General features: G+C 40.3%; 2 protein-coding genes across 4 annotated transcripts; both read right to left on the bottom strand.

Moving 5' to 3' along the window:
- Window positions 1-495: 495 nt before the first annotated feature.
- LOC112290016 (inactive protein kinase SELMODRAFT_444075) lies at window positions 496-6,650 on the bottom strand. Of its 2 annotated transcripts, XM_024535888.3 has the most exons (10): window positions 5,459-6,650; window positions 4,562-4,746; window positions 4,277-4,371; window positions 3,472-4,076; window positions 2,544-3,311; window positions 2,260-2,420; window positions 2,067-2,143; window positions 1,792-1,939; window positions 1,507-1,653; window positions 496-1,312 (listed from the first exon to the last, which is right to left on the bottom strand). In XM_024535888.3, exons 1-10 carry the CDS (start codon window positions 5,667-5,669, stop codon window positions 887-889), a joined length of 2,823 nt encoding a protein of 940 aa, XP_024391656.1. In that variant the 5' UTR covers window positions 5,670-6,650; the 3' UTR covers window positions 496-886. The 2 variants fall into 2 exon arrangements, with proteins under 2 accessions (XP_024391656.1, XP_024391665.1); XM_024535897.3 differs by lacking the exon at window positions 4,562-4,746 and having other exon boundaries at window positions 5,459-6,373.
- Window positions 6,651-11,980: 5,330 nt separating this feature from the next.
- On the bottom strand, window positions 11,981-18,207 carry LOC112285027 (LEC14B protein). 2 transcript variants are annotated; one of them, XM_024525485.3, is made up of 10 exons: window positions 17,661-18,207; window positions 15,562-16,205; window positions 15,040-15,159; window positions 14,566-14,649; window positions 14,152-14,325; window positions 13,876-13,953; window positions 13,564-13,745; window positions 13,162-13,323; window positions 12,791-12,851; window positions 11,981-12,619 (listed from the first exon to the last, which is right to left on the bottom strand). In XM_024525485.3, exons 2-10 carry the CDS (start codon window positions 16,150-16,152, stop codon window positions 12,428-12,430), a joined length of 1,644 nt encoding a protein of 547 aa, XP_024381253.1. In that variant the 5' UTR covers window positions 16,153-16,205; window positions 17,661-18,207; the 3' UTR covers window positions 11,981-12,427. The 2 variants fall into 2 exon arrangements, with proteins under 2 accessions (XP_024381253.1, XP_024381261.1); XM_024525493.3 differs by lacking the exon at window positions 17,661-18,207 and adding an exon at window positions 16,722-16,874.

The raw sequence follows: 18,207 nt of genomic DNA, 5'->3' as shown, positions 1-18,207 counted from the left end.
ACTTAACAAGGACGTTGCAACAGCGTACGAGTTGTAGAGTTGGGTGAGGTTGAGGATGGAGGAGCTAGAATAGGAACTTGAAGTGCTACCCAGAAAAATAATAAATGATGCATAGGTAGATCCATACAGTGAACAGATAGAAGCATATGACTGACTTTTGAGTAAAAGGTAGAGAACATGCCACGGTAAAAGTCCTGTTGATTTAAAGCAACTTAAAGGAAACAAGATAGAAAATGTAGTGCCCATTTAAAGTGCAAGAAGAGAGGGCGAAAGAGCAAACCTGTTTCAAGATTAGTGGACCCCTTCATACACAAGGATACCTCGAAGGGAGAATGTGAAAGCTTACGGCTAATGGGAAAACTTACCAGTATCACATGCAACTTCACCCATCTCGAACTGTGGTGAGCCCCAGAAAGCCCAAATATATGTGTAAGCTAGACAAAAACTAAGACAAGGGCCTCACACACATGCGAAGGTAACTCCACGAGTCATGTGTTGAACATCAAATCGTAATGTACCCACAGGGGCATCGAATTGCAAGTCTACAATAGTTGCTAAGTCACATGATCTTGTAACATGACAAGAAGACTGGGTCATGCTATCAATCACAATGAATGAAAAGGTGTCTTCAATCCTTTAAAGAGGCCAAAGTAATAGGGGATGTATCTACAAACTTACCTCTCGTCTTGTCCACTACATCTGTACCTTCGTTGCAAAAACAATGTACAATGTCCGCCAGGTATGCCATACTCGTGTGTATATAAACAAATAACCGAGTGCCTAGTCCAGATATAGGCCTGGCATGGTTTCCAAAACTCGCTCTTCAAAAACACCTTCCTACTGAAACACACTCAACGGAAGCCACCGCACCCACTTGGCAATCGATTTAATAATCTTTTGCAATTTGATAACTTTCATACGCCGAGGCTGTAACATGATGAGAAGAAACCTTGTCCATATACGCAGCCTTCAGTGCTTCGTAGCTTAGCTTTTGACCGTCTTGACCGATGTACGAAGCAACCAATGGAACTTTTTTAACAGATTCTTTTGTGGCTGAAATGTGCCTCATCTTGGGGCTTGATATCATAGGACCATATGGCAGGTTACCATTCTTCCTGTTGGGAGAGGAATACTTTGAATTGTACTCACTTTGAGGACTGACAAAATTGGGATACTTCACCTCTTCCCGCGGAGCAGGTGCAACCAGCGGATAATAACTCATGTGATTCATGCTCAATCTTCCGGCGAAGTATCCTGATGTAGAAGAGCTATGAGCATCAAAAATCATCTCCCCTTCAAGCATCCGCAAGACCTAGGAGTGCCAGACAACAACACCAGGTTTAAGTAAAAGATAACCTGGATTTTCTTGCCGCAAATCAGAAAAGCGTGGCAAATCCAGGCAACAAAATCCAGCAAACCAGAAAACTGCCTTCCTGATAACCAACTCCAATGAATTAGTTAAACCTCTAGTTAGCCGGACTGAATCCATGTGACAGCCACACAAACCTGTGCCATACGAGGTCGAACTGAGGGATCTTTGCGAATACAACATGATGATGCGTGCAACATACTTTCTACTTCGATGTCCGAGTACCGATTCTCAAGTCGTGGATCAATTGGAAGAGAGCCTCTCTCCCCCAGCAAGGGCCTTGCCTGTTAAAACAGAAGTAGGTAAGGCCTCGTTAATAACATGACAAGCTACATGCTTTTTCAATGACGAAGTATTAAGAACCCGGAGAAGATTTTCACCAATAAAGGAACTCTTGGAAGGATCAGCTAACTCTAACATACCCATTCTGTTAAACACTGTTCTCCTTTAGGTCGGTTTATGTCAATAGCTTTGCGGCCCGTAATAAGCTCCAGAAGCACAACACCGAAGGAATACACATCTGCCTTGTCTGTAATCTGCCCGTGTTGAGTGTATTCTGGAGCCAGGTATCTATAACACATTCCACAAAAAAGTTCAGGAATCGAAGAATTATGAGCAACATCGTACGTCTGACATGGGGTAGAAAGGAAGAGATTTAGAATATTATGCTACGTTAAATTAGATGATGGGCACATACCCGAAGGTGCCAATAACCCTGGTCTCCACACCACAATGTCCATCTGGTTGCCATCTTGCAAGTCCAAAATCTCCAACCTGATATCCAAAAAACACTTGTGCTGTCGGTAACCACATTAGGAATAGGCATGTGGCCATTCAGACAATAAACAGAAACATTTACCGTTCGAAACAGTGTGTGGAACGCCACATACCATAGGTTCAAAGTCGTGAGTAAGCAGAATATTGTTGGGACGCAAGTCTCTGTGCACTATGCATCCAACCCGACAATCCTCATGCAAATATCTCAATCCTCGAGCTGTTCCAACGGCTATTTTATGACGTGAGTTCCATTCCAAAACAGGTCTGTCACGTTCTGCACCACCAAAATTACACGCAAACGAAAATCATCAAATACATGGACATTCACAATCCTCGGAGCAAATCCAACATAAAATAGGTTTATAAATTCGAGAATATACATAGGTGAATGACTCACCATACAGATGCCCATCTAGTGATCCATTACAAATGAACTCATACACGAGCAGGCGCCTCTTTCCCTCAATGCAGTAACCAATGAGCATCACCACATTACGGTGCTGAGCATAGCTTAGCACTTCAACCTCTGCACAGAACTCCTTGTCACCCTGAGTACTGGCCAGCTTATACTGCTTCACTGCTATACCTTGTCCATCGGGAAGAGTACCCCTATGAACTGATCCGTAACCGCCCTCAGCAAGAAAATTTGTTCGAGAGAATCCGTTCGTGGCCACCTCGAGCTCCTTGTAGGTATACCTCTGAGGAGGTTTTCCAAACATGGGTGCTTTGTGTTGACACATGGAACACAAAGGCGGAGGTCCTGGGAGGTTATGTTTGTTTAACATCATCGCCATCTTCTGCCTCATCAATGCGTCAGCTTTTCCACGCTTTAATCTACTCTCCGGAGTAGTATCACAAGGTTCTTGGTCCCCATGGTAGCCAGAAGGCGATCCTCCATCAAAGGCAGTACACTCTTGATCTGCATTCTCCTGCAAAATAGCTCGAAGGCTCTGACCAAGTGTATTTTCTCTCTTTACACTTGAACCTCGACCCTCGAAGGATTCGCGCTTGGCAGGATTTCCCGACTTAGCAGGAGACCCCGCCATAGGTGTTTTCACAGGCGACCCTTTCCGAGAGTTTGCTCTGGAACCGTTTCTAAAACCGTGCCTGGACCCCGGTTTTGTAAGAGAAATGCCGTCCCTCAGCTGTACATCACTTTGGCTACCTGTTTAAACCATTAGAATTGTAGGTTAACGGGGCTTTTCGAAGAGTGGCACAAGACCAGTGTAGAGTAGAAAAGAGCCCATGTGATAACTGTCAAAAGCCAGCGAGTACGGAACTCTTAAACTGAACACTTTAAAAACCCACTCACAAACATTACACACCTGAAGATGGTTTGGAATAATCGGATGAAGCTCTTGTGTTGCCTTGGTCAAAGTTCCGTAATATGCTTTTCGGTGAAGACTCCATGCTCAACATACCCGAGACAATCATTCCATCACCGATATCAGGATAAAATGCTCTGAAAGAAGCACCTTTCTCCAGGACTCCTGGGGAAGTGGCCTCCAAGATACTTCCACGGAGTACAAGCTCTGTAGAGGAGCGGTTGTTTGAAAGAGGACCAGAAACTTGGCTGGGTGAGGTGTCCGAACTTAATTTCGACGATGTACCAAGGTCAGAAGGGGTGAAGGGTGTCATAACATCATCAGGACTACTTGAGGGTGTGCTCGATTTCAGTCGCGGATGAGGCCCATTTCTAGCAATAGAAGGGCCAGAAGGCAAGTGATCTTGAACGTTTGGAGAATCAACTACCCTTAAAACTTCTTGTACAGTTGGTGCTGAATGTTGCGCAGACTGCAAATTTGGAGTTTCAAGGATTCGTGAATTTCGTTTCAGGTTCAATCTCAATATCTTGGGCTCCGAGGGCTTCACGATAACGATATTACACTGCAGAAGTTCCATGCACATCTTCGCTTCTTTCTTCAAGTGCCTGCATTGTCAACATATACTCGGCTTTAGCTGAAGTTCTCAGTTGCTACTTCGGGTTTTTGACATAGTCGCAAAGGCTGTAGAAAATGCGCGACGACAAGAAACTGTTCCACTAGGAATGGTTAACCCTCCAAGAATGTGGAAGGCAGACCAAAAACAGGAGTATGACTTCGCAGGTGAGTCTGTGGAAGGACAGCTTACTTATCAAGAACAACCCAAGTGGCACCTATTCTCTTCGCCTCTGCAGCTGAAGCCTCTCGACCATCAACCTCCTGAACCTTCACGTCGATGGCAATCTGCAGAACCCCACGAGTGTAACTATTGAAAAAACTACCTTCATGTTCTCCAAACACAAGGCATGTACTCTCTAACACGACCGGTTCATTCCCAATTTGGACTCAAAAACTCAAAAACCATGATCATACAACAACTCCGTGCGGCAGAGTAGTCGGACGTATTAGTATCAAACACAGGCATCGTGCAAACCTTTTTTTGATTGCACACTGCCTGAAAATGCTGGATCATGGCAGTACATCCCTCGACTATTTCATCATCCACCTCTTTTGTTCCTCTCGAATTATCAATCACACCGCGTAGAACCCGATGTGATGCACATTCACCTCCTAAAATCTGCAGCGACATGGGAAACCCCCATATTCTTCGCACAGGGCCTGCAAATGGAACCACCTGTCTCTGAGCTACTTGACTTACCACACGCAGACAACATGACAACGGGCAAAGACGTATTGCCCAAAAAAGGCTACAACCCAAAGTGTGTGACCTTCTACACAAGAGCCCACACCAGATCAAGCCCCCAGTACCATCGGCAGTTAAAAGAAGTTGAACCGCGCACAAGGAAGTAATGTTAGTATGACCATTGCCTGAACGAGATAAACAAGTCGCAGGTACGATCATACTTCAAATCATAGAGGCCTGGTCAAAATTCATGGCCTTAACAGCTAGAAGATGCAAGCTGACCTTGCTGTAGATTCCTAATTTTCGTAGTAATGAATCACCGGAGAATCTCAGCTCCGACAAAACTATTTTTCAAACATCAAAGGCTATCTCGATCTACACATTTCAAAACCCAGCAACGAGCTAAACAGGGAATAGCTACATGATTGACATTTTTCCCAGCTTTAATTGGGAGGAAAATATCGTAGTGGCAGTAGTAATGGTAGTAATAATGATAGCAACAGTAATAATAATATAAACCGAGTAATATCTTCGTGAGAACTTCATCTGACCCAATCGGACTCGTAACGCAATGAAAAAATACAGAGAAGACTTTGGTAAACTAGGAATGTGACAAGTTTCAAGATCTGGCTGCACGAAATTCGGTTCCTTGGTTACGAATTGTATCTTCTATAGTGGAGCACTTACCGGAACTGCCCGGTGCATGAAGGGCGAGGAGGGTGATTGATTCTCCGGGCCTTACAAGTACATTGCTGAGAGCCCACTCCAGTGCATACTTGGTGATTTGTTTGGATCCGTCCAAGACGACAAGCACCTTCTCGCAAACAAGAGTTTCACTCGGAGGCCTGAAATAGGGCTGGGGCGAGGGCCAATCAGAAATGGAAACTGGAGCAGTCATTGTGCAATACCTGCCTTCGTTTACAACAACAGAAACTCTGCAGCATCTTTGTGTCTTTTATCTGTTCTGGTCTCTGGGGGTTCTACAGTTCGGCCTCAAGCGCTGGTCTGTGAGTGCCGTTCATATATTTACAAAACAGCACCTGCTACCTCAGAAGTCCCTTGCGATCTCAGGGGACCTGAATGTACATCCAATCGCATTCAATGCTCCCATCCTATCTTCAGCGAAAAACCAAAAAACACAAGAACCAAAAAACAAAAAAAAAAACAAAACAAAACAAATCCTCTATACAAATGAATCTCCAGAAGTACAAAACATTCACACCTCCGAATCTACAACAACCTCAAAGGCAACCTGCACGCAGATCGGGATATAGAACCAATACAGAGGACGAATCCCGCAACGCACAGTAACACCCACGTCCTCGAATCATAAACCCACAAAACAATTCCCACACAAAAATAATAACAACAATCCCAAGAGTAACCTCAGGACCCAATTTCTCACAATCCCAATCTCCCAACTCATCGCTCCCCCTCTCGTTTCGCTACTCAATGAAACCAACTCCCCAGCTACAGCAAAGCCACCACACACCGGAAACCTCCCACCAGCGACCTCAGCACACCACGATCTACCGCACAAGTCTCCACTGAACCTCCCGAGAAACAAACTGTTTCACGACAGCAGTCTTTACAACACTGTCGGGGCAGTCTTTGACTCACTCACTCACTCACTCACTCTCTCACTCACTCACTGCGGTGTGCGAGCAAGCAAGCGAGCAAGCTACTCTACGGTGGTGCTGCTGCTATACACACGAAGCTGCATAGCACATAATAAGAAAGTCTATTTGTATGTTTGTTTGTATGTTAGTGTGGGTGTAGCAGCACACACTACGATTGTGAAGCCTCTCCAGACTAATTCCTCCCCCTCTTTCCTCCTCTTCCTCCACTCTCTCTGGCTTCTTCTTCTTCTGCTTCTTCTGCTTGCCGCATACAACCACGACTTCGTCTCGCAACGGGCCCCCGTAACCAGCATTCAGTGCCTCCAGAAACCGACGAACGAATGCCGACGAAGTAATAAATGAACGAACGCATGAACGAAAGAAATTCGGAATCAACGAACGAATAAACATGGGAACGGACGGAATGTGAGGGGAACGGACGGACGGGGTGGGGGACGGAACATGGCAATGATTGGGGCTCAAAGCAGTGAAAGCTGGGATGTGAATTAATTTTTATTTTGTTTATTTATTTTTTAGTTTATTTTTCCTATTATTGTCTTTTCTCCCTTGTAGTGGAACACACTTTCAGGCATTTTCTAATGCATATCTCCGGTACCCTTTTAGAATTCTTTTCTTTTTCTTTTTCTTTTTTCTTTTGAAGGTGGTAATTAATTGCTAATCTGGATTGAGAATTAATTGTTGGTGTCCGTCATGTTTTTATAAAAATGGATATGCTGTGAATGTGGTTGAACTTGGCCTCTACATTAAGTCATGTATGTTGTCTTCATAGTGTGTGTAATAATGCTCACAAGTTTAAAAGGAGTAAGTATTTTACTGTAGTAGTGTAATGCTTTTGTTTTTGGGGCCCTTGCTTGTTTTGTTTCTATCTTTTTTTTTCTACTTTCCTTCTGTTGTTTGTTTTTGTTTTTTTTTTATTTTTACTTTTTACTTTTTTGTTACTTATCATTAATGTTGGTTTAGTGTTTTGTGTGGATATTTAATTTTGGTGATGTGGGTCTGATAGACAAGACTGGAGGGGTCAAGGGGAAGCATAAGACTTTGTACAAAGATGCAGTCTATTTCAAAGTATGACATGTGGGGAATTCATGGCTTGTTCTCACTCATTAATACCCTTGTTCACACTCTTGTCTCTGTTTTTCTTTTTCTGTTGGGTGTGTTGGTGATGGTGAAATTCAATGGAATCCACAATCATTCACTGAAAAGTGCTTTTTAAAAGGAGAAACAAACAAAGACAAATACATTCTTTGTTGAGCTTGCAAAGGCTCTTCAACATTCTTCTACTTGTTTTGAAATGATGTAGTCCAATTGTGGTCTTATAACTATATCCAAGTCAACAAAAATGAACCATTTGTATTAAAGACAATACAAATGAACCTCAACAATGCTATGATCAAACAACATATCCATGTTTAAAACAATCCATCCATATATATACACACACACACATAACAAAAAAAAGATGCAATCTGTAGGTTTGGTTTCAACTCAAACAAATAAACAACTAAAATATTTGAAAACTCATCTACAAATTTAAAATTAAAGAAATAAAAACAAACCATTGTAGAAAAGCACTTTAAACACAAACAACCATGTCTTTATAGATTAACCTCTTCTTATTTTTATTTGATTTGTTCTATATTTTTAAACATTTACAGTTAGAATAGTAATAAAGTATTTTAACATATAAGTCACAATCCTTGCAAAAAGCTTGAGTGGATAGGTAGAGGGGGAGGGATGGGAGGGAGGTGCACGCAATCCAAAGCCCGAGCAAAAGAAGATCAACATTCTTGCTCTCATGTGAGGTGGGGGTCTTTTGTCATACAAACAAAAGAAACCGTGGTTCTTTTGTTCCCATAAACCAAGGGAACCGTACCTCATGTATTATTGTGAATATAAAGAGATGGACGGCTCATGGTAGTACAGAGTTTTAATAGCCATGGGGACGGTTCACCATCCACACGAACAAGGCCACATCATGTGAGGTATTCCACCGCCACTATAGGAAGGACCTCCTCGCTCTCTCTCTCACTCCTTTGCTTGCGATCCCTTTTGCGCTTAGGTCCCATCATGGGTTCTCTTGAGCTTATCTTGTGAGATTGTGATTCACCATGCACTATGTATGTGTGTGTATATATATATATATATATATGTATGTATGTGTGTGTGTGTGTGTGTGTGTGAGTATTTGTATGTATATATGTATTAGGGATCTTTATGCAAAGGAGAGAATAAAGTCACAACTATTGAACAATTTGGTTGGTAATACTTGAGAGGTTTGCAGATTTTGAGCCAATTGAAAATTTTAAGGTTGAGGCTTTCACCTTCTTCCCTGAGTAGAAAGACCCCTAAATCAATAGATAATATTAGTTGTTGCATGTGATTGTTATGGATGACTTCACATGATTATACCAAAATTGGTTATAAGAATATGGTCTAACCATGAGCCAAAAAGTTCTTGAATTTATTTAATTCATGTGTTTGCATTTCTGAGGTTATATTTGTATATGTATAGATTTTTTGAAATTTTATTGTATTGTATTTTATTTTATTTTACTCTGAAATGTTTAATCAGTTCTAAAACAATTAAATTTTCTCTTTGGAAGTTGAAAGTTGGATGTAAAACATTCAGTGTATTCATGCAAATTTGATATTTTCATTAAAAAGAAAAAAAAAAAAAAAAAAAAAAAAACTTGCCTTTAATTTTAGCTTGCAATATAATCACCAACCTTGGACACTTTACAAATTAATTAAGCACATGTTGCTCCATACTGAAAGAGTATTCTTTGAAAATAAAATATACAATAAAAAAAACTGTCATGACATAATTTTGTGTATTTCAAGTTGATTATATGAGGTATAAATTTAAATAAATTATTTTCTCCCTTAGTAAAGAATACATATACACACTCATTCACAAAGAAATTTAAATAACGTGTATTATACTTTTTTTCAAATTGTTTTATTCTGTTATATAAAAACTTGTGACCATTTCATTGATCCTCTTTGGTTACTTTTACATATGTTATAGTTGTTTATTTTATATTTTAAGACTTTATTTTATTTAAAAACTCAAAATTATTTCTTTTCATTGTTATTTAAAAAAATATATAACTGTATTTAAAATACTTATGATCTAGTTGACATTCTAATTTTTAAAACCTTAATCCTTTTAATTCATATTTTAAGAATTTAAAATATTGAAGAAAGACCAGCTTTGCTATAATTTTAATTTGATATTGACATATAAATAAGTAAATAAATAAAATAAATAAGTACAAACATATTGTTCTAAATATTTTTTGAAGCATATTAAATTAAATTGTATATATATATATATATATATAATAACACAATATTAAAATTTTCAAATTATGCAAAAATCGTCTATTACTTATTTAACTAAAAATATTACTTCTAAGAATTTATTTATTTATTTTATTAATATCATAAAAATTACATATATATATATATATATAGAGAGAGAGAGAGAGAGAGAAAGAGACTTAAAGTACCATTGATATATACTACATGTTAACTTGTTAATAGCTTTAAAATTTATAAGTATTTCTTCAAACTTTGAGATTAAATTAGATTTGGTTACTTCAACGAAAGTATTTATTAAGAATCTTCATAATGATAAATTTAGTTTTATGGTTTATGTTTACTAATAAATAAATAAATAAAATATTTTTAGACTTAAAGTCTTATTTTCAACTAAAAATTAGCATAAAAAATATCCATGTATAGTTGAACTTTTTTGAAGTTCTAAAAATATTTATGAAGTATGTATAAATTAGTTAAATATGTAGAAATAAATACTATGTGGAATGCCAAAAGCACTTGCAATTTTTGAAGTTTGGCTTCTCCCCCCCCCTTTTTTTTTATTATATAATGAAATATGTTGTAAACAAAATGTCAAAGGATTTCTACAAAGCTAATCAAACTTAGACAATAATTAAAAACGAAAAGACTGAGGAGTTGCACTAACAATTACTATTAAGAGCTATAAAATCAAATTTCTTAAGTTTATTCTTCACTTACTTGATTTAGGAATACTGATATTTTATCAAAATTTTGAATAAAACTATATTGATTTTGTTGGCAATTAATATTATTAATTATATGAAGAACATATAATAATTTTTCATAAATATAAATATTAATGTTTGATACATTAGTATTTTTATTTATAGATTTACAATTCTATTATCTTAATATGATATAATCGACTTTCAAATTATAAGATTTTTTTTTTTTTTTTTTTTTTTTTTCCCCTCACTCTCTCTCTCTCTAAAAATAAAATAAAATAAACATTCAGGAAAAAAATTTAGTAATTAAATCTATACCTCAAATAAAGTACCGAATTAGAATTATTTCTATAAAACATTGTTATTGTTACCATTATTTTCTAACTTGTTCATGCACCAACTTGTGATGTCACAGCTGTCGAATGAATAGTTTAACTAATGTATTTTAATCACTACAGATTTCCGAATCTCTTTTCAAGGGTACACCACACTAGAATAAAATAGAGGTAAAATTAAAACAAAACGACGGAGGGAAAAAAATAGACATAACTGAGGCCAATCCAAGCACCCATCTCAGATGAGTAGGATATTCTACTACAAGGAACTGTACAATTCCTTGAACTGTGTAGCATCTTTCTCCAGCACTCATTGGTTTGTTAAGAAGTTAATAAAACTAAAAGATGGGAATGAACTTATACTGACAGGATGAGAAGGGTCATTTCAACCAGGTTGCAAACAAAGGATCTACAGAGCCATGGACATGTCATGTTGTAGAAATTAGTCAATACAACTGGCGGGCATATCATTCTAAAACCCAAATGATCATGATCCTCTGTCTATGTACTACTAAAGATAACTAAGAATAGGAATAATAGGGATAATAGGAGAGGGTCAGATCATTTCTTCTACCTTGAACCTTCATTGACCTCAAATGTAGGGTTATCAATCAAATGATGGCTGAGCTTTCGAGCTTCGGCAATGGATCACACAATGCCAAGCCAAAGACCATTCTGAGAGGGTGAGAGAGAGAGAGAGAGAGAAAGGAAGGGAACGAGGGAGGGGGAGAGAGCTTGGAAAGCCAGCCAAAAGTTAAACTGTCCAGTATATGATGCTTTCAAAACAGGAAGGGGTTTTTAGTCATTTGACAGCATGGAGTCAAATATGGTTGTCGTCTCTAAGTCCTTCTTTTTAAAAAAAAGACCGTTATGATCACCGAAGTGGAGCCCACTTTGCTTCACCTAGCTGTGGTTTCAACTCATGGGTGTGTGACAAGGTTGTAGCTTTCCATTCACTGTAGAAATCAGGAATGGTGTTGCCGTTTGAATTTTCATGACACGAGATCGCAAAGAACAAGAAGCAATCTTTTGTTGGTATCCGTGCTTTAGTGCAGAACAGTTCCGTTGCATACCTGTGAATGAACAAAGGTCCATTTTGATGCATGTTAAGGTTTCAGGACCAAAATTCTTCGAATCTTCAAAAAACTGTTTCCAACAGAAAAAAAATATCGTGCAATGCGGGCATTCTAAGTTCGAGTATGCCTGTGATCCAAAACTTGACGTTCCGCAAACAACAGCGGCAAGTCAATTCTATTTAAGAATGATGGTTTCAGTAATATAGAGGAACAACGCCCTTGCTGGCAGCCTCAAAAACTGGATTTTAACTCCAGACACTCTACGGTTCTTCCTAGTACACATACAACTATACATCGGTAGCATTAAACATGCTCACAGAAGCCGTCAGCAACCCAAGTCAAGACCATTGTTGTCGAGAAGCTCACTCGAGCGTCATACAAAAGGGTGCGCACTGGCTCTCGCAGTAATTGACCTTAGCTACACTGGTTCGCGCCCCTCACAAGATCAAGCACTTAATCTTAGGTGACATAATCTTAACGTGATCTAGAAGGGCGCAGTAATTGGAAAAGAAAAGAAAAGAAAAGAATAAATAAATAAAAAATGGTCTCTGATAGGATGCCAAAATACAACCCAAATCTAGTCGTCAAACAAGTCATCGTAGCTGATTTGAGGCACTTCAACTCTGGGTTTTTCCCCGTGAAGATGCTCCCACTTAGCAAGATTGCCATCCCAAGAGCTGCTCACTAGCATCGGTTCTGTGGGATGCCAGCTGCAGTCACGTACTGTGCCTCGGTGATAACTCAATCTTGACACTTGCTTTCCAGTTGCCTGATCATTAGCGAGTCATAAGTCGTCAAGAGGGGAAACAAATCGCGAAAATGAGAGTTGAAACCGTCAAAAACTACCTTCATCGACCCAAACCTCCGGGATTATCTACGAGGTCTAAATTTGATAATAACATAAAGAGGAGAGAGATGGACATTAGAAACTAAAAATTACCAGTTCATAAATGTAAACACAGCCATCGTGTGAACCTGTGTAGATATACTTTTGCCCAGTGCTGCACCCATGCCATCAAAAAAAGTAAGAGTCAGTTGGGACGAAAACTTCTTAATCGTTACAATCTTAGCGATGCTTTGCGATCCCGTTTAATTGCAAAAGACTTCTTGATAAGATTGAGAAGGAGCAACCACAGGAGCAATCATCTACCACATGCCCAAAGAGATGGTGAGAGGAACTGACCAAAACAAACAAGTCTGCAAAATTATGGTGCTTTACACAATCATTTTTCAGCTTAGCACTGCCAAAATTCCCTACATTGAAGAAAAATCAGAACAAGCCATTGAGATCTCAACATTTCTTCAACGAACCTGGCCAAAGGAGAGAAGTAGCAGCGAATAAGAGTGCGCAGCACCAAATGCCCCTTGTAAGTCATCAGGGACTGATCATATGGATGGCGCACATCACGACCCATGCCAGGGTAATCCATCCATCGGTAATCCCATGCAAAAGAAGGGATCTTTCTACCTTTCCTGAGGCACAACATCCATTCATCGTTATCAGTGCTTCCAAATTTCAACGTGGGCACTAGCAACAGAGTAGTAAAGTTTTGTTGAAAATTTCTGCAATGGTTAGCACTATTTTCTTTGATGAAAGCACTAAATTAGAACCAAATTGTTGCTTCATTTAAACTGAACCTATAATGTTCTCTGGACGAAGGCTTTAATTTCACCTAAAGGCTCGTCTTTTAAAAAAATAAACAAGAGACTAACTTGCAAGATGCAGGGCCCGATGTCATCTTTCTAATATCCCATAGCTTGATGGTCTGATCCTTGCCGTTGGAGATAAAACAGCGACCATCTTTTCTGCTGTCTATGAATGTGATCCCCTCTAAATGCCCGACGAGCTGTCCAGCGGGTCTCCCCCTTTGAGCAAAGCAACGGCGATCCCATACCTAAGCAATCAGGAAAAAGCACGTTCAGGAGCACAAAATAACTCACTTCGCACGAAGAACCTAGCAATACCACTCGATGATATTGGTAAGATATAAATTTCACATGTTGAAATCAATTTTTACAAGATACCTTGCAGATATTGTCGTCACTTCCAGAGTAGATCAGATGACATGGCTCGTCGGCAAAGACCACAGCGTTAACATCATCCTGTAACCACAACACCCACGATATACGACTACAACCGTCAGAATATCTGATCAGCATTCATAAAAAGCATTCAGCAGTCCAAACCCCAACGACCAAAACAAAAAGCATGTCAAGGCGAACTAACAAAGCCAAGATACAGCACGAAACTTAGTCTCCAATATGACCGGCAACTATATCAGAGTTGAACTGAGACCAGACCTTATGAGCATTGATCCGTAAAACTGGTTTGTTGGCCTCCAAATCATAGACATAAATGCACTTGTCGTTGCTGCCAGCCACAAGCTCACGACCATCCTCAGAAAACTGAAGTGACCACAGTCCAAATACATCCCCTTGAGCATCTGACGCAAAATTCAGGCCTTCGTGAATATCCTGCATCCCTCAACTAAGCTACAGATTAGAATAAAACATGAACATAAACATTCCTTGATGTAAAATATAAGCAGATGTAAAAAAGGATTCTAGTTTCTGCTGGCATCATATCAGTGGGCACTCTCTGTCAATTCACAAAGTGGAGAACACACCGTCCACACTAACGCGCAAGCCCCCAGAGAAAATTGAGACATGTATTAACTCCCGCTTTCACAACTGGTTTCCATCGGAAAGTCTTACCGTGACATTTGCGAGAGATGAAACACCACCACTCTCGCTACCGACATTAACCAAGTGCACCACTGGTGTTATAGTTGCATAGACCTGCAATCAGACAGCAGACAGCTCTGTTCAAGGGCACATCCTTGAACTTTCAAAGCACTGCCACCACCCGAAGAGTCATTTGCGCACAGTAAGACATATCATCTGAACATAGGTGATCCAAAGTGAAAGGAAACGAAACAAACTTCAATTGAATATGATTCAAAAGAAAAAAGGTATCCAACCTCAAGTATGCACTTTCCAAGCATGCTATAAGAATTGAAGATCTACGAACTCAACGAACTCAATGATCAATCCCTTCTTCACAGTTACTAATAAAGTAAAACAAACAAACACACACACACACACACATATATATATAGAGAGAGAGAGAATGAGAGAGAGAGAGAGTGAGAGAGAGAGAGATGCTGTTGTAAATATAAAGCTACTTACGAGGAATCGCTGATCTGGTGACAAAGCCGTATCTGTAATAGTCCAGCGAAGATTGCGAGCTTGAATGTCCTTCTGAATTGCCCAATCGTTCTCGACGTTGTAGATTATTATTCGTCGGTCCTGTTTGCCAGAGAATTTACAAAAATCATACATGACACCACATAGTTCATAGATTGTTTGTGCTGAAAATTAAGATTGAACGTAGAATATGTTTCATTCTCACAGGAGAATCAAAAACTAAATGTTCATGAATCTTGCGTTCCAAGGATTATTAATTAATTAAAAAAAATGTTAAATAATATGTAACTCTTGGCAGCATACCTTATTCTGATTGCACTAACTTCACAATTTGACTTAATTTTTTTAACAAATCCCAAATGACGTAATCAAACAAAGTGACCAATTAACACGTTGAATTCTTCTTCGACAATTATGCGTTCACTTGTACAAATCGCAAATAACAGAGAATTATGCGTTTCTTATCCAAAAAGCACAGCAAATTTCACCACTCCGGAGTATCACCTGGAAGCCTGCCACAAATGATGTCCCATTTGCTGAAAATTGTCCAATATAAGCTCGACTGTTCAAATGATCGACGACGGTCGGACCATCGGTCGGAAGGTATCGTGCAGCCATGTGACAACACTCGGCCCTTGAAAATCTCCCATTACCAGAGACATTGAATTCCCTGCCGAACAGCATAGTCGCTGCATTTACCATGGCCCCACGCTTAACCCTCCCCAACCTTGCGGATCTTTCACTAGAACAATGTTGCATTAATGTAGACTGAGCTAAAACATGGTTCAATGGAGGAGTTTCACAACCATCGCTTCCACCAGACACCACCCTGGTTTCTCTGGGCCTCTCATTGTAACTTACTTCTGCAGCATACAGCTCCGACTCCTCATCCTGATACTCACCTTCATCATCGACTTCTCCCGTACATGCTTCATCACTATCACTGCTAACTATTCCAGGGCGAGATGAAAGAGCGTCCCTTCTGGTACCCTCTCTGTCGTTATTGCCAGTCACTTGGTAATTCAACCTTGAGATAAATCGAGTGGCACGAGCCATAAGTCCAACACCGGTAGCACGCTCTCCACGGCCTGCCATATAGGAAATGTGCCAACGAAGGTCCTCAAGATCCAGTCTCACCACTACTTGTCCTGATGCAGTGACGAAAACCAAATAAACAGCGTTAATAGAAATTGTGAACAAGGTAAGGAAGAAGAAGGGACAGTGATCATGACGATGCACAGAATCCGTGTTTAATATTCAAAACCAGTTCTTATAAACTGGGAAACAAGCTGTTGAGAGGCGAGGCCTTAAGGAAAATATGACCAATCCACATTTTTTTTCCAAAGCGGAGGTACACAGGTAGGATATGTTAACCAATCTAACACGACTACCGCTCGATATACAGCAGTGGCATGGCAACATTCCACATTGAAAAACAAAAATGGAGAAGCACATTGAAAATTGTCATTATCCTACTTTCCATCGCAAGTTTGATTAAAGATTATTAAATATCGTCAGCTTCACATTACTTGCACTGTCAGCGCCTTCAGGCTCGAACCTCACCTCGACTGGATCTTATGGTTCCCTGAGAATGAACATATCTAAGATCCCGATGAGAATGGCAGGATCCAGAGTATAGCCTGAAAAGGGTTGATTCATCTTACCATAAGAATCAGCGGCGCAAACATCATCTGCCAAATTAAACCTCTACGTCGTGGTTAGCGGATAATGGTATATGAGAGCATGAAAGGTTCAATTTTTAGTTGCCCGTCGATGTGTAGAGAACCCTCGGAATCGTAACGTCCGAATTGCCCATTCTCAGTTCACAAACAAAATGAAGCTTCAACTCCACAATAACAAACAAGACAGACATCTGATTGCTCACGGCTCAATCGCTAATTCCAACCAAAAATAAGTGTTGCTCCTAATCGTGATTTGTATGCACATTCTTTCCACCCAACCAGACGTGCTCAAATATTTGCATCGCCATTGGGAACTATCCCCAACAAAATTCCACTAAACAACAACCAGAAGATTACAAGTGGCTATTCTTCAAACCCCAAGAAGAAAATTAAGAAGACACGGACAATCCATTTGCTTTAATTTGAAGGGTCCATCAAAAATTTTAGAAGTAACAAACAGAAAGCCACATGTTCTAAGATGTAAGCGTCGTCCAAATCATGAATCTCAGAATACTGATATCTAATTTGACGAATATCGCATTCGGAATCCCAGGACAATATATATAATCAACTCAAGTGACAAAGTTCGTTAACACTGCCTCTCTCACGGGAAGCAAGATCCAATTGACTTTCTCCATGCTGGGTTTCCATCACGCAGTATTGCACAGCATCCAGAGTACGACTAAATAAGATCGAGACTACTAAAACCTTTCACATGTCCAATTGTTTCATTCACTTAAGTCGAACCAAGTAAACTGTGTCCTGCCGAAACATCTGCAAGACACACGGAATGATGCGACAAGACACACAGAAGACATGAAGGCACGGCCCCCGGACATGGTTTTCCACGGGCGAGAAATTAGCGGTCACCCAACAACGCCCAAAGGCGATACATCCTAAACCAGAATACGCTCACCGTACCCGAAAAAAGAAAAATAATTCGCCCTCGTCTTCGCTCAATCAATTTGGTCTCCCCTATACGCTCCTCGCGGCAGCTCAAATGCGGCCCCAATGCTCAGTCAAGCCCACCGACAGGCGTGCCAAACGCGCACCCCCATCCAAATCCCCACCGCCAGCTGCTCACATACCGTCACTGCATCCGCAACTGAGACACCACTCGGACACAGAATCTGCAACATCCATCTGCGCAACGTCAGCCAATAAAATTTACGGGCAGCGCGTTCACGTGGGGGTCATGGTGAGAGCCACGATTCCAGTAGCCTATCATACCACCAGATCGCGACGGATCCCCGACGGATCCCCGACCCGCACAGCTCGTTGCGCAGCCGAGATGGCTAATAAACCAATTCCCGACACTGAGTAGCAGCAGCATGTGCGGCAATTCCAAGAGTGAGTCACCGCAGCAGTAGTGCAGCCTCGGATTGAACAGACACCAGCAGCACCACCAGCAGCACCATGACCACGGGGCAAATTCGCATGCACCTAAAGGGTTGCTTCCACGAAGACT

The sequence above is a fragment of the Physcomitrium patens genome, chromosome 1 (assembly GCF_059467195.1).
Source record: "Physcomitrium patens ecotype Gransden chromosome 1, ASM5946719v1, whole genome shotgun sequence".
Lineage (NCBI taxonomy): Eukaryota > Viridiplantae > Streptophyta > Bryopsida > Funariales > Funariaceae > Physcomitrium > Physcomitrium patens.
The sequence above is the reverse complement of the archived record's forward strand: the minus strand, read 5'-3'. Positions and strand labels throughout refer to the sequence as shown.